Here is a 24,897-nt window from a genome sequence, read left to right as displayed (position 1 = left end):
CAGGCCAGGGGGCAGGCTGGGGGGTGCATGTGGGGCAGGCCAGGGGGCAGGCTGAGGGGTGCATGTGGGGCAGGCCAGGGGGACAGGCTGGGGGGGTGCATGTGGGGCAGGCCAGGGGGCAGGCTGAGGGGTGCATGTGGGGCAGGCCAGGGGGCAGGCTGGGGGGTGCATGTGGGGCAGGCCAGGGGGACAGGCTGGGGGGGGGGGCAGGGGGGGGGTGCATGTGGGGCAGGCCAGGGGGCAGGCTGGGGGGTGCATGTGGGGCAGGCCAGGGGGCGTGCGGGGGGCTCTCGGCCGTTGGGTGTCGTCCTTGGCGAGGGCCAGGCCAGGCTCCCAGCCGGGGGCCACCGGCCAGCAGCTCCCCTCCCCTCCCCCGCACAGAGTGGGGGGGGGGGGCGCTGGGCTCCCTGGGGGGCCGGGCTGGGACGAGTCACTCACAGGCGCTGCCCAGCCAGGCGGGGGGTGAAAAGGTCGCCCCTGCCCCCGCCCCCGCCCCTGCCCCCGCCCCCGCCCCTGCCCCTCCGGCTTCCCCGGCCCAGGCTCAGGCTCAGGCTCAGGCCCAGGAGGCTGCTCCCATGGAGGCTGCAGGGCGGCTCTGCCAGCAGTGGGGGTGAGCCAGCCCGGCCTGCAGGAACCCCGGGGGCAGGCGGGAGGGGGGCCCGGGGGCAGGCGGGAGGGGGGCCCGGGGGCAGGCGGGAGGGGGGTCCGGGGGCAGGCGGGAGGGGGGCCCGGGGGCAGGGAGGCCACAGCCCGGGGCCCGCTGCTGCCACGTCCCTTCCAGCCGCCCGGAGCCCCTGGCACCGCGGTGCCCCCCCCCCCCCCCCCCGCGGGGCCAGACAGGCCTTTCTGGGGCACGCTGCCCACGGGCGCCCCTTCTAGGCCGGCCCGCAGCCCAGGGACGAGCCTGCTCGGCTCCTCCCCGGCTGCCCAGGCTTGGCTCCGGGCGCGGGGGACCCAGGGGCTCTCGCCAGGAGAGGGGAGGGGAGCTGCAGGGACTGCGGGTCGGGGCTCTCGGGGAGCAAAGGGGGGGGCAGCCTCTGATTTCTGCCCCGCCTCCTGGCTGTGAGCTCCAGGCGCCCGGGGTCGGCCGAAGGGGGAGAGGACAGGAGACGGTACCCCCAGGCCGGCTGTGCCCGTAGGCCCCTACCCACCCTGCCCTGCGTGGGGCCCACCGCCGGCCGCGGCTCCCTGGGGCAGCCACAGGGCTCCGCTCACACCTCTCTCCTGCAGGATCCCCCTCTGGGTGGCCCCGCTCCTGGAGCAGGCGGCTGCGATGAAGAGCGATCGGCGCCGGCGGCACAAGGCCTACAGACTCATCCGCCGGCGCCTGGTGAGCGCAGCGCCTGGAGGGGGCCCGGCCGTTGGCTCCCAGCACCTCTCCAGGCAGGGCCGGCCAGCGGGAGCCCGGGGTGCAGTGCCGACGGGGAGCGTGTCCACGTGGCGCTGCAAAGCACTGAGCCCCGCGGGCGACCTGGCGAACCGGAGAGGTGCCCGGGCCGGCGGGAGGAAGCTGGCGCTGGACTCTGACGTTACTGCACCCGCGCTGCAGGCGTCAACTAGAGCGGGGGGAGGCTGGGAACCCCCCGGGACTGGTCACAGCCGCACCCGGTAGCCGTTTCCACGCCAAGTCCTGCCAAAGGAGCCGGGGGGGGGGGGGGGGGGGTCGTCACACTAGCGCCGGGGAGCAAAGGGCTTTGCACACGGGGCCCAGTTTGGCTCACTCCCGGGTAACGCGCCCGCTTGCTTTTCAAGTGGGACGCAGGCGTCGGCCTGGAGCAAGCCAAGTACCCGACCTACGTCTACCCCAAGGAGCTGAAGGCCTTGATGCGCGCGGCCTTCCCAGCAGGCGTCTGTGACTATCCCGACCCAGCCCACAGCAAGGTACGGGCCCCTGGCCGCAGCGCGGATGAGGGCCACGCGGCAGAGAAGGGAGGGGCTAACGCAGCCGCTCCCCTTGCAGGCTGCAGAAAGGGAACAGAGCCAGGGGAGAGCGAGCCTGTTTCTCAGGCCTGGGCCAGTCGGTCCCAGCTCCCCAGCCGGGGAGGGACCTGGCCCCGCACTCAGCCTGCACGGCCGGAGGCAGCCCCGTGGCCCCGCAGAGCCATTGGGCCTCGTAGGAAGAATCTGTCCTGCAGTCCCATGGCCTAGCCTGGCCTAGGGAAGCTAACGTTCTGTGCCACGCGGCCCCTGCCCGCCCCTTGGCTCTGCGTGGCAGTTACAGACAGGACTGGGCGTGCGGGTGCTCGGGGGGGCTTGGCGGCTCGGTGACCCCGGGCGGCTCCACAGCTCTCGCTTTCCCTGAGCCAAGAGCTGAGGCCTCCCACAGAAAAATCCCAGTTTGGCTCCAGGGGGGAACTTTTTCTGCTCTTCTCCAGGGTAAAGAGACTCTGTATCCCAGGTGAGAGGGAAGAGTGGCTCTGCCCGCCCCTCCCTTGAACCCAGCAACCCGGGCAGCTGCCCTGCCAGTACCCACGGGAAGCTCTCCATCCCGGGCAGGGGTGGGCGACAATTTTCACTTCATGAATGTTGGTACAGGGTCATGGGCCGGCTCCGGGGGTACCCTGGAAGGGGCAGGGCTGGAAGCTACAGAGACAGGGTGAAAGACACTGTGTGAGACAGACTTTGACAGACTGTGTGTGTGTGGCACAAACGGGGTGCGTGCGACAATGACTGCGTGTGGCACAGACCGGGTGCGTGTGGCACAGAGGGGGGGCGTGCAACAGAGACAGCGTGTGGCACAGACCAGGAGCGTGTAGCACAGAGGGGGGGCGTGCAACAGAGACAGCGTGTGGCACAGACCGGGTGCGTGTGGCACAGAGGGGGGCGTGCAACAGAGACAGCGTGTCGCACAGACCGGGAGCGTGAAACAGTGACTGCGTGTGGCACAGACCGGGTGCGTGTGGCACAGAGGGGGGGGGCGTGCAACAGTGACTGCGTGTGGCACAGACTGGGTGCGTGTAGCACAGACCGGGAGCGTGCAACAGAGACAGCGTGTGGCACAGACCGGGAGCGTGCAACAGTGACTGCGTGTGGCACAGACCGGGTGCGTATGGCACAGACGGGGGGGTGTGCAACAGAGACAGTGTGTGGCACAGACCGGGGGTGTGCGACGGTGACTGCGTGTGGCACAGACCGGGGGCGTGCGACGGTGACTGCGTGTGGCACAGACCGGGGGCGTGCGACGGTGACTGCGTGTGGCACAGATGGGGGGGTGTGCGACGGTGACTGCGTGTGGCACAGACCGGGGGCGTGCGACGGTGACTGCGTGTGGCACAGATGGGGGGGTGTGCGACGGTGACTGCGTGTGGCACAGACCGGGGGCGTGCGACGGTGACTGCGTGTGGCACAGTCCGGGGGCGTGCGACGGTGACTGCGTGTGGCACAGACCGGGGGCGTGCGACGGTGACTGCGTGTGGCACAGTCCGGGGGCGTGCGACGGTGACTGCGTGTGGCACAGTCCGGGGGCGTGCGACGGTGACTGCGTGTGGCACAGACCGGGGGTGTGCGACGGTGACTGCGTGTGGCACAGACCGGGGCGTGCGACGGTGACTGCGTGTGGCACAGATGGGGGGGGGTGTGCGACGGTGACTGCGTGTGGCACAGACGGGGGGGCGTGCGACGGTGACTGCGTGTGGCACAGACAGGGGGGCGTGCGACGGTGACTGCGTGTGGCACAGACCGGGGGGCGTGCGACGGTGACTGCGTGTGGCACAGACCGGGGGGCGTGCGACGGTGACTGCGTGTGGCACAGACCGGGGGCGTGCGACGGTGACTGCGTGTGGCACAGACCGGGGGCGTGCGACGGTGACTGCGTGTGGCACAGATGGGGGGGTGTGCGACGGTGACTGCGTGTGGCACAGACCGGGGGCGTGCGACGGTGACTGCGTGTGGCACAGACCGGGGGCGTGCGACGGTGACTGCGTGTGGCACAGACCGGGGCGTGCGACGGTGACTGCGTGTGGCACAGACCGGGGGGCGTGCGACGGTGACTGCGTGTGGCACAGACCGGGGGGCGTGCGACGGTGACTGCGTGTGGCACAGACCGGGGGCGTGCGACGGTGACTGCGTGTGGCACAGACCGGGGGTGTGTGCGACGGTGACTGCGTGTGGCACAGACCGGGGGGCGTGCGACGGTGACTGCGTGTGGCACAGACCGGGGGGCGTGCGACGGTGACTGCGTGTGGCACAGACCGGGGGCGTGCGACGGTGACTGCGTGTGGCACAGACCGGGGGTGTGTGCGACGGTGACTGCGTGTGGCACAGACCGGGGGGCGTGCGACGGTGACTGCGTGTGGCACAGACCGGGGGCGTGCGACGGTGACTGCGTGTGGCACAGACCGGGGGTGTGTGCGACGGTGACTGCGTGTGGCACAGACAGGGGGGCGTGCGACGGTGACTGCGTGTGGCACAGACCGGGGGGCGTGCGACGGTGACTGCGTGTGGCACAGACCGGGGGCGTGCGACGGTGACTGCGTGTGGCACAGACCGGGGGCGTGCGACGGTGACTGCGTGTGGCACAGACCGGGGGGCGTGCGACGGTGACTGCGTGTGGCACAGACCGGGGGCGTGCGACGGTGACTGCGTGTGGCACAGATGGGGGGGTGTGCGACGGTGACTGCGTGTGGCACAGACCGGGGGCGTGCGACGGTGACTGCGTGTGGCACAGATGGGGGGGCGTGCGACGGTGACTGCGTGTGGCACAGACCGGGGGGCGTGCGACGGTGACTGCGTGTGGCACAGACCGGGGGGGCGTGCGACGGTGACTGCGTGTGGCACAGACCGGGGGGCGTGCGACGGTGACTGCGTGTGGCACAGACCGGGGGGCGTGCGACGGTGACTGCGTGTGGCACAGACCGGGGGCGTGCGACGGTGACTGCGTGTGGCACAGACCGGGGCGTGCGACGGTGACTGCGTGTGGCACAGACCGGGGGGCGTGCGACGGTGACTGCGTGTGGCACAGACCGGGGGGCGTGCGACGGTGACTGCGTGTGGCACAGACCGGGGGCGTGCGACGGTGACTGCGTGTGGCACAGACCGGGGGCGTGCGACGGTGACTGCGTGTGGCACAGACCGGGGGCGTGCGACGGTGACTGCGTGTGGCACAGACCGGGGGCGTGCGACGGTGACTGCGTGTGGTACAGACCGGGGGGCGTGCGACGGTGACTGCGTGTGGCACAGACCGGGGGCGTGCGACGGTGACTGCGTGTGGCACAGACGGGGGGGCGTGCGACGGTGACTGCGTGTGGCACAGACCGGGGGGCGTGCGACGGTGACTGCGTGTGGCACAGACCGGGGGGCGTGCGACGGTGACTGCGTGTGGCACAGACCGGGGGGCGTGCGACGGTGACTGCGTGTGGCACAGACCGGGGGGCGTGCGACGGTGACTGCGTGTGGCACAGACCGGGGGCGTGCGACGGTGACTGCGTGTGGCACAGACCGGGGCGTGCGACGGTGACTGCGTGTGGCACAGACCGGGGGGCGTGCGACGGTGACTGCGTGTGGCACAGACCGGGGGCGTGCGACGGTGACTGCGTGTGGCACAGACCGGGGGCGTGCGACGGTGACTGCGTGTGGCACAGACAGGGGGCGTGCGACGGTGACTGCGTGTGGCACAGACCGGGGGCGTGCGACGGTGACTGCGTGTGGCACAGACCGGGGGTGTGTGCGACGGTGACTGCGTGTGGCACAGACAGGGGGGCGTGCGACGGTGACTGCGTGTGGCACAGACCGGGGGGCGTGCGACGGTGACTGCGTGTGGCACAGACCGGGGTGCGTGCGACGGTGACTGCGTGTGGCACAGACCGGGGGGCGTGCGACGGTGACTGCGTGTGGCACAGACCGGGGGGCGTGCGACGGTGACTGCGTGTGGCACAGACCGGGGGGCGTGCGACGGTGACTGCGTGTGGCACAGACCGGGGGCGTGCGACGGTGACTGCGTGTGGCACAGATGGGGGGGCGTGCGACGGTGACTGCGTGTGGCACAGACCGGGGGCGTGCGACGGTGACTGCGTGTGGCACAGACTGCGTGTGGCACAGACCGGGGCGTGCGACGGTGACTGCGTGTGGCACAGACCGGGGGGCATGCGACGGTGACTGCGTGTGGCACAGACCGGGGGGCATGCGACGGTGACTGCGTGTGGCACAGACCGGGGGCGTGCGACGGTGACTGCGTGTGGCACAGACCGGGGGCGTGCGACGGTGACTGCGTGTGGCACAGACAGGGGGCGTGCGACGGTGACTGCGTGTGGCACAGACCGGGGGCGTGCGACGGTGACTGCGTGTGGCACAGACCGGGGGTGTGTGCGACGGTGACTGCGTGTGGCACAGACAGGGGGGCGTGCGACGGTGACTGCGTGTGGCACAGACCGGGGGGCGTGCGACGGTGACTGCGTGTGGCACAGACAGGGGGGCGTGCGACGGTGACTGCGTGTGGCACAGACCGGGGCGTGCGACGGTGACTGCGTGTGGCACAGACCGGGGGGCGTGCGACGGTGACTGCGTGTGGCACAGACCGGGGGCGTGCGACGGTGACTGCGTGTGGCACAGACCGGGGGGCGTGCGACGGTGACTGCGTGTGGCACAGACCGGGGGCGTGCGACGGTGACTGCGTGTGGCACAGACCGGGGGGCGTGCGACGGTGACTGCGTGTGGCACAGATGGGGGGGTGTGCGACGGTGACTGCGTGTGGCACAGACCGGGGGCGTGCTACGGTGACTGCGTGTGGCACAGACGGGGGCGTGCTACGGTGACTGCGTGTGGCACAGACGGGGGCGTGCTACGGTGACTGCGTGTGGCACAGACGGGGGCGTGCGACGGTGACTGCGTGTGGCACAGACCGGGGCGTGCGACGGTGACTGCGTGTGGCACAGACCGGGGGGCGTGCGACGGTGACTGCGTGTGGCACAGACCGGGGGCGTGCGACGGTGACTGCGTGTGGCACAGACGGGGGGGCGTGCGACGGTGACTGCGTGTGGCACAGACGGGGGGCGTGCGACGGTGACTGCGTGTGGCACAGACCGGGGGGCGTGCGACGGTGACTGCGTGTGGCACAGACCGGGGGCGTGCGACGGTGACTGCGTGTGGCACAGACCGGGGGGCGTGCGACGGTGACTGCGTGTGGCACAGACCGGGGGGCGTGCGACGGTGACTGCGTGTGGCACAGACCGGGGGCGTGCGACGGTGACTGCGTGTGGCACAGACCGGGGGCGTGCGACGGTGACTGCGTGTGGCACAGACCGGGGGCGTGCGACGGTGACTGCGTGTGGCACAGACCGGGGGCGTGCGACGGTGACTGCGTGTGGCACAGACCGGGGGCGTGCGACGGTGACTGCGTGTGGCACAGACAGGGGCGTGCGACGGTGACTGCGTGTGGCACAGACCGGGGGGCGTGCGACGGTGACTGCGTGTGGCACAGACCGGGGGCGTGCGACGGTGACTGCGTGTGGCACAGACAGGGGCGTGCGACGGTGACTGCGTGTGGCACAGACCGGGGGCGTGCGACGGTGACTGCGTGTGGCACAGACCGGGGGCGTGCGACGGTGACTGCGTGTGGCACAGACCGGGGGCGTGCGACGGTGACTGCGTGTGGCACAGACCGGGGGCGTGCGACGGTGACTGCGTGTGGCACAGACAGGGGCGTGCGACGGTGACTGCGTGTGGCACAGACCGGGGGCGTGCGACGGTGACTGCGTGTGGCACAGACAGGGGCGTGCGACGGTGACTGCGTGTGGCACAGACCGGGGGCGTGCGACGGTGACTGCGTGTGGCACAGACCGGGGGCGTGCGACGGTGACTGCGTGTGGCACAGACCGGGGGCGTGCGACGGTGACTGCGTGTGGCACAGACCGGGGGCGTGCGACGGTGACTGCGTGTGGCACAGACCGGGGGGCGTGCGACGGTGACTGCGTGTGGCACAGACAGGGGGGCGTGCGACGGTGACTGCGTGTGGCACAGACCGGGGGCGTGCGACGGTGACTGCGTGTGGCACAGACCGGGGCGTGCGACGGTGACTGCGTGTGGCACAGACAGGGGGGCGTGCGACGGTGACTGCGTGTGGCACAGACAGGGGCGTGCGACGGTGACTGCGTGTGGCACAGACCGGGGGCGTGCGACGGTGACTGCGTGTGGCACAGACAGGGGCGTGCGACGGTGACTGCGTGTGGCACAGACCGGGGGCGTGCGACGGTGACTGCGTGTGGCACAGACCGGGGGGCGTGCGACGGTGACTGCGTGTGGCACAGACCGGGGGCGTGCGACGGTGACTGCGTGTGGCACAGACCGGGGGCGTGCGACGGTGACTGCGTGTGGCACAGACCGGGGCGTGCGACGGTGACTGCGTGTGGCACAGACCGGGGGCGTGCGACGGTGACTGCGTGTGGCACAGACCGGGGGGCGTGCGACGGTGACTGCGTGTGGCACAGACCGGGGCGTGCGACGGTGACTGCGTGTGGCACAGACCGGGGGCGTGCGACGGTGACTGCGTGTGGCACAGACCGGGGGGCGTGCGACGGTGACTGCGTGTGGCACAGACCGGGGCGTGCGACGGTGACTGCGTGTGGCACAGACCGGGGCGTGCGACGGTGACTGCGTGTGGCACAGACCGGGGCGTGCGACGGTGACTGCGTGTGGCACAGACAGGGGCGTGCGACGGTGACTGCGTGTGGCACAGACCGGGGCGTGCGACGGTGACTGCGTGTGGCACAGACCGGGGCGTGCGACGGTGACTGCGTGTGGCACAGACCGGGGCGTGCGACGGTGACTGCGTGTGGCACAGACAGGGGCGTGCGACGGTGACTGCGTGTGGCACAGACCGGGGCGTGCGACGGTGACTGCGTGTGGCACAGACCGGGGCGTGCGACGGTGACTGCGTGTGGCACAGACCGGGGGGTGTGCGACGGTGACTGCGTGTGGCACAGACAGGGGCGTGCGACGGTGACTGCGTGTGGCACAGACAGGGGCGTGCTGGCTGCTGCTGGGTACGTGTCTGAGAGGACCCAGGCGCGCTCTCCAAGGCAGGGGAAGCCGCCCTGCTCCGTCGTCTCCCCTCCCCTGTGCTGCGGTGGCATCCGGGGAGGGAGCGCGCAAGCTGGGGCCCTGAACTCTCACGCCAGGCACCGCCCCTTGAGGCAGATGCTCCGCTGAGGCACTTGCCAGCCTGGGGCGGCTCCGCCTGACCCTGCTCTGCAGAGTTGGGCAGGGGCCCTGGGGACACCGGTTCAGCTCGCCCGCCGCCCCCAGCGAGCCGGGAGCTGGGAGCAGCTTGGCGGCAGGAGGGAGCAAGGTGGGGGAGGGGCGGCTGCCCCGATTCAGGGCAGAGGGGTCTGGGCAGGAGCCTCCCCTCTCCGGAGGGACGCGCCAGCAGCAGCTGTTCACAGCTCCGCACTGTGGAGCCGGATCCCAGCTCCAGGAGAGGAGCCATGAGCTGGGCTACGAGACCAGCAGCCCACGAGGCCCAGCCGGGCTGGCCGGCCTCCTGCCCTGTAGAAAGCCCCCGCCGGTTCCTCCGTGCTACAGGGGGAAGCAAGGGGCTTCCTGACTCGGGGGATTCTCCCCCGCTGCCCCTGCCCAGCTAAACCCTCAGCCCCAGGGGCTGAAATGGGACCAGCCCCCGGGGGCCGGAGCCTCCCTCGTTCACTGGAGGCTCTTGGCCCCAGGCAGGTCGGGGTGCTCGGCTGGGCGCCGGGGTGTTAAGAGACAAGCTTCCACTTCCTGCAGCTCCCACGCTAGGGTCTCTCCGCTACGCTTGGCTCCAGCCCCCCGAGCCTTGTGGAGAGGGCAGGTGGGGATCTGGCCCCGAACAAGAGCAGCCCCTGGGGGCGGGACCTGACAGTGCGTCGTCTGTTGCAGGTGGTGCACGTGACACTGGAAGACCTGCACCTGCTCGGCCAGGCCGAGGCCAAGAGCCCGCAGCCCTGCCTGCAGTAGAAGGTGCTCTGGCCGCAGAGCATCAGACAGAGGGCTCCAGAGACTCCCCTCCCCCCACCACACAGTTCTCCCAACTCGCCCCCTTGCAGCTGGGTCTCAGGGGCCCGGCTCCTGCTCTCCCCCCAGGCACCCAGCTAGGAGCTGGAAGGGCCTTGTACGCACCTGCAGCCACCCACCCCCAACGGGCAAAGTGCTACAGGGGAGCCCATTGCTCTCCCGTCACTCTGGTCCTGGTGAGATCTCCTGCCCCAGGAAACCAGCCCAGCCCAGCGGCCCCGGAGGAGGGTCTGGTCTGGCCGGTTTTGCAGACACGTGACCCCAGAAGAGCTGCATGGGGGGCGTTTCTCCAGCTGCCTAAGTCCAGCAGAACAGCCCCAGTGGGTGCAGTTAACCCTTCCACGGCCAGAGGAGCTGCAGGTGAGGGAGAGCCTGCGGCGGGAGGAGCGTGAACTAGCCAGTGGGGCTCACAGTTAAGAGGTAGGGCTGGAGCCGCTCCCCACCTGCCGCCGCACAGCCTGTCTGCAGTGGGCCCGGGGGTGCTGCCGGCAGAGGCTGTTCTGAGCAGGACACTGGGGCAGCCCCTGCCTGCGGTGGGGAGGGAGGGGGCGGGAGTGCTGCAGCCCAGCAGTGGGCAGGGGAGCTGGAGTAGCCCCCCCCCGTAATCAGTCAATGGGTTAAAAAGTTACATGGGTTAGCCAGTTGAAGGGGAGTTTACATCCCTAGCACCAACTTCCTTTCCATTGCTCTGCTTGAGGAATTGCCATCCCTCCCGCTAGGCTCAGGGGTGCGAAAAAAATCCCCTCCCCGAAAACCTGCAGTTATACTGACACCCCCGTGTCCCTAGAACAGGCTGGCCACTGCCTCTCCTGGAGATGGGTTCCTTTCACTGAGGAGGGAAGCCTGTCCCAGGTGCAGGGAGAAGCCAAGTTGTGGGTCCATTTCCAGCTGCTAGTCACTGAGCGACCACGCGCACGTCACTTCACCCATCTGCGTCTGCTTCCTCCACCGCTGTTCTCTGGCAAAAGAGCCTGATATGAGAAATGGTGGGGAAGAGCAGGCTAAGTACCCTCCCCCCAGCTCCCTAGGACAGGCGGCCGTGTTGTGAGTTTCGGGTTTGTTAATAAAGGCTTCATAAAACCAGATCCCTGACTCCGGCTGCTGTAAGTGGACAATACGTGAACAAAATTAACTGCTGCTGAATGGTCTTTCCAGAAGCCCATTTAAGCAAAGGGCCTCACTTTTGAAGTTAAAATTCTATTGCTGGGGAAGGGTATTTTCTGTAATGGCCTGACACACAGATGGTTCTCTCCTCGCCAGAACGTGTTTGTGCATGTTGAAAGCAGCTTTTCAGTTAAAAATATACATGGCGCATGACAGCTTAATTTTACATAGTGCTGCTTTCGAACAGATCAGGAAGTGGAATGAGGCCAGATGGACTACAAATATTCCTGAACTTTTACATCCAGATAAGACAGATGCTGTTCAAACAGTGGACCAGACAGGTCACAGGAGGGGACTGAACTGCTGCCCATCCCCAATCAGAACCGCGTGAACATTTTCAGCTGCAACCCACAGCCATGTCTCACGCTCCCTAGGAGCTGCAAGATTCTTGCTGTACAAAAATCTGCTATTAGAATAAAATATTTTGCAGAAACCTACTAGCCAAAGTAAAGGGAGGACAGAGCCTGGAAAAGTCTATCCTTTAACTGCCAGATCACGTTGAATGGAGTTAATCTACTAGTAACTTGTTAAACATCCTGCTGCATGACTAGACAGACCATCTTAATCAGAACCATGTTATGGGCTTACCTGTTCAATGGGAGACATTTTTAAAAAGGGAAGAAAAACCTTGAGTGACTTGAGTGCTCATGGACTCGACAGCCATGGGGAATGAAATCCTCTGACTGCCCAGCTGTAGCACTCTGCACTAGTCATTGCTTGCACAGGGCTAGACATTACTTCACTACCAACGTAGCTGATCCTTTGCTCCATGTTGACACTGGCAACAGGGCCAATTAGCTTCAGTAGCGATGCTGGGCTTAGCGAGACCTGGCACACAATTCTATGCTCGGCCTGTGCAGAATGCAGGGATCTGTTCAGCACAAGGCAGTGCACGTCCCTACGCTCATTTTACACATGCCACTGACTGACCCCTCGGTCCCTGCCACTGCTAGTTACCAATGCCCCAGAAGTGAAAAGCTCCTTAGCCTGTCACTGGCATCTCGTTTCCTCTCTGTCCCTTCCCTCGCCACATCTATTGAGCTGTACACATGTTCGCAGGGGAGGAGTCTGTGGATGTATCAGGACAGAACATTGCAGAATTGAAAACAAAAGTGCAAAAATTAGTGAAAACAAAGTCGTCTATATTACAATAAAATAAGCTTGCACTGCAGGCTTCGTTGCCATTGTTGAGTACATAGAACAGTACATGAATGTTACAATGCAGAGAAATGAAACCGGGTCACAATCAAACTGTTCTCCTTTTTAATCAGTTTTTACAGAATGATATAATACATTAATAATCACAGTAGAGACAAGATGGGTTTCCTGTATACAAGATTGTGCAAGCTCATTAATTTAAATTTTTAAAGGCTTTACCAGTTTGAAAGAGGCAGTACAAAGCTTTTAAATAGAGGTGAAGCACAATTAAAGGTACAGAACACACAATAGTAACTCCGCAGAGATTAATTCTCCAGTAGTACAGGCTCAACCAAGCTATCAGCTGTTACCCAAATCAAGGACTACCTCCCTCTTCCTACAGCCCACTATGTTCTGCTGCTCCAGGTCTCCTGCCAAATAGCTAGCCTAAGGCAGCTAATACATATAATGAGCTTGGCCACATCAATTATTAGACGTTAGACAAATATGCTTCGCTTTCATGCAGCTCTGAGGACTGCTCTTGACTGCTTCCCTTTTCTTAGCCTACTAATGTCCCTCAAAAAACTATTCAGCATTATTAACATGGCAATGAAATTGCAAATTTCTGCTAGAATTTGGCTTGAGACGAACATTTTCAAATAAACCATCTGATCCAACACATGGTGCTCACCACAGACTCACCTACAGTAAAGGTGACTGTGTGTGTGACTTCTTCCTATAATTCATGGCAGTTACATTCAATATTTGGTAGCACAAGACCAGGCCATACATTGCGATTTTTCTTGAAGAACAAGCTTTAAAAAAAGAAAATTCAGGGCTAGAAGCAAAAGGGGATTTCCCCCCCCTCAATGAAAGAACCGAACCTCTTCCCTCCTGCTCCCCATCCCAGCAGAGGAAAACAATGCCTTTGTAACATGTATGGGCCCAATCATATACAAATCAGACAGGTGAGTACTCCTTACTCATGCAGACAGCTGCCTTGACTTCAATAACCAGGCCTTGAGTCTGCATATGTGATCACTATTAACACCCCACCCCACCCCTCCACACACACCGCCCAGAACATTTTCCAGTTCACCATCAGAATTACTTCAGCCGCACTCGATACAGGAGTACTGATGCAATGCGATGTGCATGCATGGCTGGCTGGAGACTTTTGGCAAAACAGTTTTTACTGTTTGGTCCTTAATGTGCTTCCCGACTTTACTTTCTTACTTATTGCACAACAGAAAACTTAAGGTCATCTTCCTGTACACATAATTTAACATTTCAAAACAAAATCAGGACACTAGGAGAAAACAAAGAGACACGCACATTACAATACGATTCCTAATTCTTTGGAAAGCCTATTTCTTTTACTACATTTATTACATCGTATAAAAGGCTTTTATAGCAGGTTAAAAAAGAAGCAATGGACCATCCTGCTGTGAAGAGTCTCATCTATATTGGGGCTTATTTTAAAAAGGCAAATATTTATAGAACTTTATTTAAAAAATTGTTCAAGTTCTTCAGTAGCTTTTTGATACAGAAAAGCAGTGAAGTGATACAAATGTAAAGAAAATGGTTTTTGCCAGGTGAAAAACCTTCCAATAAAGAGAATAAATCCTGAAGACCTGATCAACTCCTTTGTATCCAGACTGCTCATAATAAAAAGGTCAGTTGCAGGATAACCACTGACTACTCAATCTGCTCCCCTTTAGAGAGCTGTGTGCTGAATGATACATGTAAGAAAATAGTTTAGAATACGACAGGTTTTAGAGACCAAATACTCTCAGTCACTAACACCGAAAATTGCAGAATGAAGGGGATGTCAGTACTTTGATATTAACACAGCAAATTCTCGGTGATCATTTGACAACAGAATCCTTCTGAATCGTGGTATAATACATTTGCACTGCTTTCAAATGTAATTCTAGCTATCTTCTGAAGGGCAGTATTCTGCTTCACTGCTGAATGTTATTGGTCAGGGCTATGAATGCAATATACTAGCACCAAAAAAACATGACGGCTACACAACTAGAGTATTACAGTGCCATTCAGACTCAAGATCACAGTAAGGTAAACTACAGCAACTCCCCATTGCTACTAGAAAGTATTGCTGTACCCTGCAAGTCTATAATAGAGGAGAAAGACTATAAACAAAACTTAAAAAACCCCACTCCACTTGATTCCCCATGATTTATTTAACATGATAAAAATGATATATTGAATTACACATTATTAAGTTCTTGAAAACAAGTGTCTTTCACTGAATTATGCCTAGACGGGTAATACAATCACATCTCAAGCACTTAATACTGTACATAGATTGTTCTAATTTCAGTTAATGACTCAGACATAGTAGTTACTTAGATTTTTAGAGACTCCCTTTTTTAACAGCTCGCATAGCTTCTAGCATGTGGCGTGTTGGCCTTTTCAAGTACCAAAGATATCCAACCCATCATCTACTCTTCTGCCTAAAGAAGGGATGCAGATCGTGTCATTTCTTTTACCCCTCAAAGCCAGCAAATCTGGCTCACCTCACTGCCAGCAAAGTGATGTGCACTGGAGGAGGAAGCAAGAGCAAGGAGTAATGCTGGCAGCGTGCCTCTGGCAAAAGAAATGGATGAAAATCCTTTTTTAGATGGATGTACAGTGAAAACGGCAGTGCCCACTCATGTGCATAAGCAATGGCTTGGGCCATCTATAGGAACTCTACTATTTCAGTCTATCTGATCTTTGCCTAATTGTCAATTTGGAAAGGGAAAGGGAAGAGACAAATCTGCAAAGACTCCCTGAACTGATTTCATGATGGGTTTTATAAAGGACAATGTGGCATTTTAAAAGATTTTATATGAATAGTAAAACCTGTACTACTAGAGACGACAATACAAAGAACACATAGTAAAAAACATTCACTGAAACCCCTGGCATGTGTATTTAATGTGAATAATCAAAATATATATTACAGTTTAAGGTTCTGTAAGGTATTCTGTTTGGGGTTTGTACAGTATACACAGTATTTCAGAAGAAAATATTACAATAAGGTATGTACTATTCCTTTTTATATTAGAACTTATCTATTGAAATTTACAGTCCCTCTCCTCTATAAATCCAAACTATTTAAAACGCTCTAATTCCAGAGCCAAAAATTTTAAAAATTTTCTAGTGAGAGCCCTGTGAATTGTAAATTCCAGTTTCAGAAAGTTCTGTAAACTTTATTAAATTTTAATAAATACTTAGGTTCACCCTTTTTAAACTTGTCCTATTAAGGAAGTCATTCTCATTACCCTATACAGTATGTTATAACCTGCTGTAGGAAAGAGAAACTTCTTCTTTGCTGGTTGAAAGGATAATGAGTCCAAAGATGACTGAAGTTTATTAAATAGTATATAATATATTTACATTGTCCTCAGATTTTCATTTTACCATAGGTGAAGTACAATTTATAACTAGGTCAACTGCTACAAACTTTCAGTGCAACTGGTGTTCTCTTAAAAAAAGTGTATTAGCTAGAAAGGCTCTGAAAAGTGCTTGCCATGATCTTTTTGGTTAGAAACAAAGAAAATGAATGAATTTACATTAACAGAAGTCTAGGGAGAAAATAGTGTCTGTGTCAAAGGGGCGGTGGCAGCAAACAGATTCCTAAACCATTTTGAGAACCCACAAATACCTGAAAAGTGTGGTCCCTTTTTCCCTTGCTAATCTCTATCAGGTGGGAGGGAAAGATGCAACCAAAACAGAGAAAGAAAACGTTGTTAAATTAATTAATCTGATTAGTAAAGGTTTTTAGATGCTTCCACTCTGTACAATATTATACAAGGAAAGTGTGTCTTCTTTAGCCTTTGAAATAGTGGATATACATTCTTACAGGCTCTTTGCTGCTAACAGTCTGTCTACAAAGGTGCTCTTTTGGGTCACTTGCGATCATCGATGGTTTTAATGAATTCAACTGCTGCGGTGAACTGCATCCACCAGTAAGATTCTTCTCCAGATAAGCAGTTAGCATAGAAGCTACTAATGTACTGAACGGTGGACAACAGGCAGGGTGGGTTCGCCTGGGGGTGACAAAGAAAAGGTACATGCCACAATTCAGTTAGATTGAACTTTTCAAGATAAGTGTCAAACAGAATAGAACGAAAACGGCGTGTTATGTAGATAGCCCCTCCACTTATGTCTCACAGCTTCCATATGGTAGGGACAAAGGCAGCCCCATTCCACACTCAGCGGCAGCTCTCTGAACACCATAGGCAAGAGCTGGCTTTGCTAAGGAGGAACGCCAGCCAACACATCAAGATTAAACACTTACTGGCTTCAAAGAGAGTCCCAAGATCTTCAAAATTCCCTCTAGTCACCAGCGACTTTGGCAGGCACAGAGGACTAGCTTGCACACAAGAGAGCAGCCTCCACTGCCTAGTTCTTCTGAGGCAGCAAATGGGCATAAGCCAGAGATCTAATGAGGACCCCGGGCCCAGGCAAGGCTATTTTCAGAACCAACTGAGCCACAGGATCATACTGAGGTGTGGCAAACTAGCGGGCTGACTTTCAGATTTGCATATGATCAGAGCAATGTCCCATCTGTGACACTCGCTCTGGTCCAGGCTGCTCCTGCTGAAGTCTATACTTTAAATGAGATGTGCAGTGTTGATTGCTTACCACAAGAACGAAAGGAAAGTGTGTGAGAGAGAGATAATCTATGATCTCTGCTAGAAGACTCACCTTTATCAGAACAAATACCAAAACAGGAACAAAGTCGTCTGCGCCAGGAACTGAATCTTCATTGGCCAAACTCAGCAGGTTCATGATGGTTGAGCACATGCGCAGAATGCACTGCACTTTGTCTCGTGGGGTTTTGTAAGCACTAATTGTGCGGATTTCAGACTGGGCAGATGGCCATGGTGCCTCCCGGAGATACACCTGAAGAGAAGAAAATCATTTCCAATTCTAGTCAATCCAGGCAATTAAGTATTTTCTGCAGTGCACTCTAAGCCTCCCTCATTCTACGTGTACAAACACTGCAAAAAAGTAATATTAATCATATAACTAACATACAATCAGCTTGTTCTCTGACTCATTTCCCCCAATGTAGTGTTTCAGAAGAAGATGGAGATATAAGGTTCTACTTCCCATTAACTGACCCTCACCTTTTCAGAGCTAGGGACCAAGAAATGAACTGGAGAGATTCATGTGCCACCCAGCTGATTAGCAGAGTACCCAGAGCTAGGTTTTTTGTTTCTATTGTTGGTGCACATTCACACATGCCTCAGTGCACAAAAATTTATTCCACGCATGGAGGGAAAAGATTATAGGGAACATTGTTTGTGGCACTCGACTATTCACTTAGCCTCGTTTTGTTTTCATCTCCCTACCTGTTTATAGGGTTAACAACTTCCTCCATCCTGCATGGGGGCATTGTGATTACTTACTGTTGTAAAACAACTTGAGGAAAAAATATGTTGTATAAAAGGCAAAGTATTATCCAGGTTAAAATACTATGCTAGGACTAGTAGCTAAGATCCTGAGCTGTCTCACAGGTATAATTCTTGAAGTCCAATCTGTTAAAGGGGTGGAAGCTGAGAAGAACAGAGAACTGAAAAATCAGATGGTAACAAATCACAACTACCAGTAATGGCTGAAGACGGTGATATTCGCAACAAAAATAGCTCTCGCCCATATCCACTGCTTCACACTGACTCAACAGACTTTCTAGGGTTCAGAGTGAGACCAACAGTGCCAATCCTAGAATCTTATTAGGAAGGAGGCAGAATCAACTGTCACGGGAAGATGCAGAATTCTCTTCATTAGACACACCCAAGGTTGGCCTTGATAGCCGTCTCTAGAGTTATCCCTGCCTCGGGGTGCTTCCCAACCTAGTTAACACGACAAGATTTTAGTTTACCTGGTGACCATAAATCACAACTCTGATGTACATGTGTCTTGATCTGCTTAGCTAAGCCACCATTAATTCAATATTAGTCAGTGCACAAGTGACAAATGGTCAATACACATTCAAACTTGTGCTACACTAGTGGAGTAGAACAACAGCATCCCTCAGTGCCAAGGAGGGGACTGTACAGCTCCATCACCTGCTTCAGGAAGAGACGTGCTATTTTTCCTCTAACTTAAGCCCAAAGCTGGAGGGAAGAAGTGGTGGTTACCTCTGGTATCTGAAGTGCTCGGTGGTTCGCAGTCACTACTTTAGACAACCTCTGAATATGCTCGTGAAGGACCCTGAAAAAGGGGGAGCAGAAGTGAAGTGAGAAAAGGAGAGTGCCAGGCACCTAGAGAGACCAAATACAGTTTTCACAGAAGAGGCAAAACCCCCTTTCAGATTCCCCATGCCACAACACAGCTGCATAAATTAGAGCCATCTGAACAATAGCTTGCAGACATAAGAGGGATTAAGAGGAACACCAGGTATAAATAGCAACCCCAGTTCCATGGTGAGTGTGCACTGGCTTCGCAAACAGCAGGACTTGCCCTATGGGACTCCAAATCCATCTCATGCTGGCTGCAGTGGTCAGAAACCTGGTGCTTTAAGGAAGATGAAAGACCCAGGATGCATTTGGCCAACTGCACCAAAACTGTAAACAGAGGGTGTGTGCACTGAAGAAGGTTTTAATTATCCACTGTGAAACACCAGACTACAGGGGTTATAGTCTAGTACCTACATCATAAAGATTAGTTTCCTCTAGTCCTAGTAGCTTGCTGCAATTGTGGAGTTTTGCATAGGATGTTAAAAGTAAAGACCTGGACTAGTTTCTCTCTCTCTCTTTTTTTTTTTAAACACAGAAAACCCTATTTAATGTAAACAGAGCAAAGCAAAGGGGTGGTGTAGTAAGGCTGGCTTTTCTGGCAAGGCACGCCAGCTTGTTCTGGGGAAACAACGCTACTTCTCTCTCCTCACTGCGAGAGAAACTAGGTCCATCTCATCTTGTTCACTTACTGGTCACGCAAAATGTCTCCGTCCTGATTGGGGTAGAAGGAGAGTTTGAAAATGCGATTCATTACGCTGCGTTCTATGGCTAGCTGTGCATCCTGGAGCTGTTCTTCGCTGGCATTTTGCCAGATGACATCCTGGGCCATGGCCCCATACAGAAACTGAAGGAAGTCTTCCACTTGGGCTGTTTTATCATCTGCGGCAGTGAGCCTCTGGAAGTCTGAACACAAAGCGATAGGAGGAAACACAATTAAAAGGCCAATTAAAGCAGTTTCCTATGGCACATCCAGAAAGCAGAGCCAGAAACTGGTCAATGCTGGGAAGGGTTCTTGTTTGTAGCTCTGTGGGTGGGCAGTTGGCGGGGGAGTATGGAGAGGAACAAGGTCGTTCCAATGGAGAAATCAGAAGAAAGTAGAGCTGCGTTTTCAGATGGTGTGGTCTAAGCACTCCGCTTGGCCCTACATTACTCTCTTCATCTGGAGCCCAGAGCAAGTTATTCAATTCTCATGACTCACCCTTCCCCCAAAACAGAGACTTTTCTACCTCTTGCACTGGGCTCCGAGAAGAGGAACAATACTATGTGTAATTACTATCAAGTTCACCAATAGGGACCAATATCATTAAGGCTGCCAGACATTATCACTAGGAAGGAAGGAGATTAAGAAAGCCCATGTGTACCATTTTCCAGTCGCGCATTTGATTAAATGTGCATTGTTGCTATAGCCATGTGAATGTAACAAAGTGTATACCGCCATACAGGGCACTCAATGCACCAGGACCCCTAGCCATCAGTTGTGCTCTCTCGCACTCAGGAAGCGCAGCTCCATCCCCAGCTCCCTGCAGTCACAGCTGCCAATTCTCTCCAGCTAGTAGCTCACTCTTTCAAGACCAAATTTCTCCTTTCTGCCCAGTGCAAGTGTCCTTCCTTGGTCACACAGGGACAGGGGCATGTGCACGTGCATCTAATTGCAGATCTAAAGGCCAAGAGTTAGCTGATTTCCCCATTGTGATGTTAATTGCGTAACTTTAGTGTTTTTTGGCAGGGGTGGGGATTGCATTTTATTAAGCTGCAGCACAGCAAAGCCCAAAATGGTGGAGTGACCAAGCAGGCAGAAATAAGCAATGTTTCTCTGCTCAGATTACTTTCAGAGTCTATGTGCATAGATATTTAAAAGCAGTTAGACTCCTAGAATAGGTTTGTTCCTAACTTGAGATGCAGTCAATTTATTTTTATGTTTAGTATTTAAAAAAGATACAGATGACCCACACTCTGCATTAAATTACCTTGAATAAATTCTCTTATCTTTTTTTCTTTGCTTTCCAGAAGTAACCTCACACAAACCGTGGTGAAATATCTGTTGGCCACTTCCTTATCACGCAGAACCCTTTGCAGGAGCCTTTCCAGATGGGCTTGTGTGGTCTGCAGGCCTTGGCGACACCGAGTTAAGTAAGCAATATAGGGAGCTCTTTTCCTAAAATTAAAAATGCCTCTCTTATTAGGGATTCAACAGCCAAAAGACAAGAGACACTAGCTATCTAAACCTGGTTACAGAATGGCATCAGGGGAGTCTTCAGCTCTCCTAGGTTTTATAGAAAAGCATGTCCTGAACTCAAGCTATTGTACAACCTTCTGTTTTAGTGCCTCAGCCTATGCAGTAAGGCAGCTACCCAAATTCCCATTCTGGTTCACTGCCTCCATACCCTTCCCATGCCAAGAAGTGAGAGACTAAAGCAGAATTTAAATAAAGGCACCTTCAGACTGGCCTAACAACATTCTCTTACTAGAATCTGTTACTAGTTGGGCTGATTTAAGACTCAAATCTTTCATGGTTCGTTCCCAGAAAGGAGACAGAATTCCAGCACATGGTGGGAAAGTGCAGATAGATGTAAAAACCCAGCTTAGCAAAAAAAATGCAAGTCAAGTTGGACATAAGAACAGCCATACCGAGGCAGACCAAAGGTCCATCTAGCGGCTAGCCCAGCATCCTGTCTGCTGACAGGAGCCAATACCAGGTGCCCCAGAGGGAGCCAACAGAACAGGGAATCTTCAAGTGATCCCTTTCCTGTCATCCACCGACAGCCCCAACAAACAGAGGCTAGGGACACCATTCCTGCCTATCAGCTGTTGCATAAAAGCCTCCGCTCAAGCTATTACTTGATTTTACACATGGATTTTCTGAAAATACACAAACTCTAAGGTCCTGCCAACAGATGACTTAGAGATTGTATTGCTGTCTTCTAAGTCACTTAAGTACTGATGATTTGTAAATGATTCTCTGAAGCTTTGTAACTGTTTCAGCTGCATTGCCATTTAAACTCTGCAACTCCTTGTAATCGTTGTAAAACCTTGCAACTTTGTAACTCTCAGCATCTTTGTTTTATAAGTTCAGAACTTACTGGAAGCTTGGTGATCATTGAGCCTTGCAACTTTGTAACTTTCATCCACTCTGCTCGTAACATGCTCTAAACTGCAACCTCCCCTTAGATGTGAGTGAGTGGAGACTAATGTGAGCTTGGGATTAGAAACTGCAAAGCTGAGCACGGGTGGTGCCAGGTGATGAGTCATCAGACCAATTACAGAGGCTGCTGCCCTGCTGGATCAAGAGAAGTCTGGCCATGCTCCTTGGTGTGGGGTGGAGGAGGCACAGGGGTTGTACAGAGGCAATAAAAGGAGAGAGTATGTGGCAGAAACCCTCTGAGAAGCTCTTTTCTGACCAGCTTCCGGGCCATGATCAGCAGACAGACCCTTCAGGATCTACATGCCTTGACTCCTTCTGCAACCCACATGCCTGTGTGAGTGTGTGAGTGCCTGAGGGCATAAGAACATAAGAACGGCCGTACTGGGTCAGACCAAAGGTCCATCTAGCCCAGTAGCCTGTCTGCCGACAGTGGCCAGCACCAGGTACCCCAGAGAGGGTTGACCGAAGACAATGATCAAGCGAGTGAGTGAGACAGACAGCGACAGCTAGTTCCCCTTTAGTTTAAACCTTTAGTGGCAGCTCTATCCTCTTTAGTTTAACCTTTTAGTGCATAAAGGGGAGTGTTAATTCCTCAATCAATAAATCCATGCTAGTGTAACCGTGGGTGGTCTCCAGTGGGTATTTTGGGGGTAACAATAGCCATTGATGGACCTATCCTCCATGAATTTATCTAGTGCTTTTTTGAACCCTGTTAAAGTCCTGGTCTTCACAACATCCTCTGGCAAGGAGTTCCACAGGTTGAATGTGCACTGCCAGTGGATAAAAATCTGCACTTGGAAACTGCTTAATAATGATGTACAAAAACAAATTACCTATAATCCTCTGCAATGGAAGCCAGCAGCTTTCGACATGTCCTGTTATCAAAGCGGCTTACACAGCGCATTGTCTCCTGCAGTTGGGCCATCAAGTTCTTATCTTGTAGGTTAATGGCTTCAGCTAACTGAACTTTCAAGAAGCACACAATTTCGTTGTCTGACCAAAAAGAGGATAGAATTAGTACCCTGCCTATAAGGTTTTTCCCACAAACAGAAGAGAGAGGCATGTGTTTTGATCTCAGGGAGCTGCATGGAAAAGCAGGTGGACGCAATACTTTCAAACCATTTCAATGATATATGTTAAGCAATGTCCATCATGAGTTGTGTTATTTTGATATATATTTGCAACAATTATTAAAGAAGGACCATTAAACGTCCTAGATAAGGGATAAGTAAAGGAAAAATGCAAGTAAAAAAACCTTAGAACTGCACAGACACATACTACATACATGCAAATGTGCACATATGCACACTTTTCTTAAGCAATAAGGTAAGTTAGTCTCTTTTCAGATTATCTCATCTAATGCACCCTCTCTGTTTCCTACAGTTTCTCTGCAGCTACATTTTATAATGTTTTAATAGGGGACTATTCCAAGACACTTTTAAAGCCTCAGGATCTGCCTCATTATGCTACAGCACAACTTTTCCAAGATACCTTGTTACAACATACTGGAAACTGGGATTTGGCAGGTTGTTCCATGTGTGAGGGAAGCATGGAAGAAAATACGAAGATGAGGGTAGGAGCAGGAACAACAAGATACAATAGCGAAACGTGTCTCTAACGTCAGAGAATTTACCTTCAGGGTCAGTGTGATCAGGAAGCCCATTTCTTGTTGAATGGCTCAACATTGGGAAGGCAACAGAATCTGCTGAACAAAGAGCCAGTCTCAGTTTCTTCTTAGCATCCCTGAAGAGAACAAGTATTATTTCCCCTCAATACAGTGTTGAGTCAAGCACACTTACAATGACCAGCATTAACAGCTCTCAAATCTTAGAAATGAATGTCGTCTGGACAGACTTGGGTGGGAAAGGGTTAATACTTTCAAATGCGAATCAGAAGCCCTGATTCGTTTGATGACACACCACATAGTTCATTCAACTCGGCAGATGAAATGGTCCCATTTACCATTTTGAAAAGGTATCGTTCAGCGAGCACTGCAATGAACCGAAGTGCAGACCTTGGTTAACTACAATTAATAATGACGTCTTTTCAGTGAATTTCATGCTCACGAAAGGCGTCCAGCTTAGCAACCCTGAATACTGATATTCTCCAGCCAGCTCAGACACAGCAAACCGACTTTGCCATGCTGCTATGGAATGTTCCTCCCAGAGGCCTCCCAGAATTCTCAGACTAGGAGCAATAATCTTTGGCCTTTACACTGGGACTGTGAATGTTGCTAATTGGCCAAGTGAACTGAAGGAGGCTGTACATTCAATTCATTGGCATTTCTGTTTGTCTAACCAGTAACGTTTGGACACTGCATTCAGTCAATTCCCAAATTCAGGAAATGTTCTAGGCCAGGAGTAGCCAGCCAGTTAGAGACAAAGAGCCAAAATAGTGGTGGATGGAGTGTGAAGAGCCACGTACCTGGAGGGCGGGGGAGAAGGGGGTTTGTTGAGCAAAAAAAAAAAAAAAACCCACCACCACTCCCCCACCAAAACTGCATAAGGGGAAAAATAGCCGCCGCTACAGCTGCGCGTCTCCCTCCAGGCGCTGAGCAGCCGGCACACCCTACACACCCCCTCACCAACCCAATCCCCCTCTCCTCCCCCCAACATTATGCTCGGGTCCTAGAGTCAGAGCCACTGCCGCTACCGCCACGCGCATCTGGGACACCATGCGTCCTCCCCTCCCCCCCCATCCACTTCCTATCCCTTATCCTCCCCCTTCTCCAGAGCCAGGCATCTCTTCCCTCCCCCCCCCACCCAATCTCCCTCCCCCACTAACCTTATGCCCAGGTCCCAGAACCACCGCTGGCGCCGCCGCACCCGGAGCCCTCGCCGCTGCCTGTGCTCAGCAGCCGGCTGCTAGCACGTGCAGGCTGGGACGCTGTGTGTGACCCGGCCTGCACAGGCTAAGGAACCTGCTGGGCTGCTGGCTTGAAGCCAAGTAAGGTCTCCCAACCAGAGGCTATGTTTGGCACCCAGCTGCTCCCTCCCTCCCCCAACTCTCTGACAGCCCACCCCATGTAACCCACACCTTCTGCACCCGTTCCAGCCCCCATGCACCCGCCGACACTGCATCTCCTCCTACTCTGCTCCTCAGGTCACATTCCCCCCTCAGACCTTGCACCCTGATCCACTATCCCTGGTCACAGCCCAAATCCCAGCATTCCCTTCTCTCCTTCCCCCCCCCCCCCCGCCTCATCCCATTCCATTG

General features: G+C 55.5%; 2 protein-coding genes across 5 annotated transcripts in view; one reads left to right on the top strand and one right to left on the bottom strand.

The window, feature by feature from the left end:
- Positions 1-490: 490 nt before the first annotated feature.
- On the top strand, positions 491-10,428 carry LOC149521752 (uncharacterized). The gene is made up of 4 exons (XM_089772846.1): positions 491-610; positions 1,231-1,330; positions 1,753-1,881; positions 9,847-10,428. The coding sequence occupies exons 1-4, from the start codon at positions 576-578 to the stop codon at positions 9,922-9,924; spliced, it is 342 nt and encodes a 113-aa protein (XP_089628972.1). The 5' UTR covers positions 491-575; the 3' UTR covers positions 9,925-10,428.
- A 1,957-nt stretch (positions 10,429-12,385) lies between these two features.
- The window catches only part of GAPVD1 (GTPase activating protein and VPS9 domains 1), a 56,124-nt gene continuing 43,612 nt past the window's right edge, over positions 12,386-24,897 (bottom strand). For all 4 annotated transcript variants that reach the window (XM_089772845.1, XM_075905686.2, XM_075905687.2 and 1 more), the window contains 7 exons: positions 23,315-23,424; positions 22,515-22,674; positions 20,507-20,694; positions 19,229-19,442; positions 18,441-18,513; positions 17,002-17,199; positions 12,386-16,340 (listed from right to left, as the gene is read on the bottom strand). In XM_089772845.1, the coding sequence (XP_089628971.1) occupies positions 16,200-16,340; positions 17,002-17,199; positions 18,441-18,513; positions 19,229-19,442; positions 20,507-20,694; positions 22,515-22,674; positions 23,315-23,424 (1,084 nt within the window). In that variant the 3' untranslated portion in view covers positions 12,386-16,199. The remainder of the gene's footprint in view (positions 16,341-17,001; positions 17,200-18,440; positions 18,514-19,228; positions 19,443-20,506; positions 20,695-22,514; positions 22,675-23,314; positions 23,425-24,897) is intronic.

Source organism: Pelodiscus sinensis, chromosome 23, assembly GCF_052426305.1.
Source record: "Pelodiscus sinensis isolate ZL-2025 chromosome 23, ASM5242630v1, whole genome shotgun sequence".
Classification (NCBI taxonomy): domain Eukaryota; kingdom Metazoa; phylum Chordata; order Testudines; family Trionychidae; genus Pelodiscus; species Pelodiscus sinensis.
Note: the sequence above shows the minus strand (reverse complement) of the source record. Positions and strands in the feature narration are given on the sequence as shown.

Coding starts and splice junctions, on each gene's coding strand:
- LOC149521752 (XM_089772846.1), top strand. CDS start 576: ATGGAGGCTGCAGGGCGGCTCTGCCAGCAGTGGGG. Junction 1,331..1,752: donor GACTCATCCGCCGGCGCCTG/GTGAGCGCAGCG, acceptor TTGCTTTTCAAG/TGGGACGCAGGCGTCGGCCT. Junction 1,882..9,846: donor CCGACCCAGCCCACAGCAAG/GTACGGGCCCCT, acceptor CGTCTGTTGCAG/GTGGTGCACGTGACACTGGA.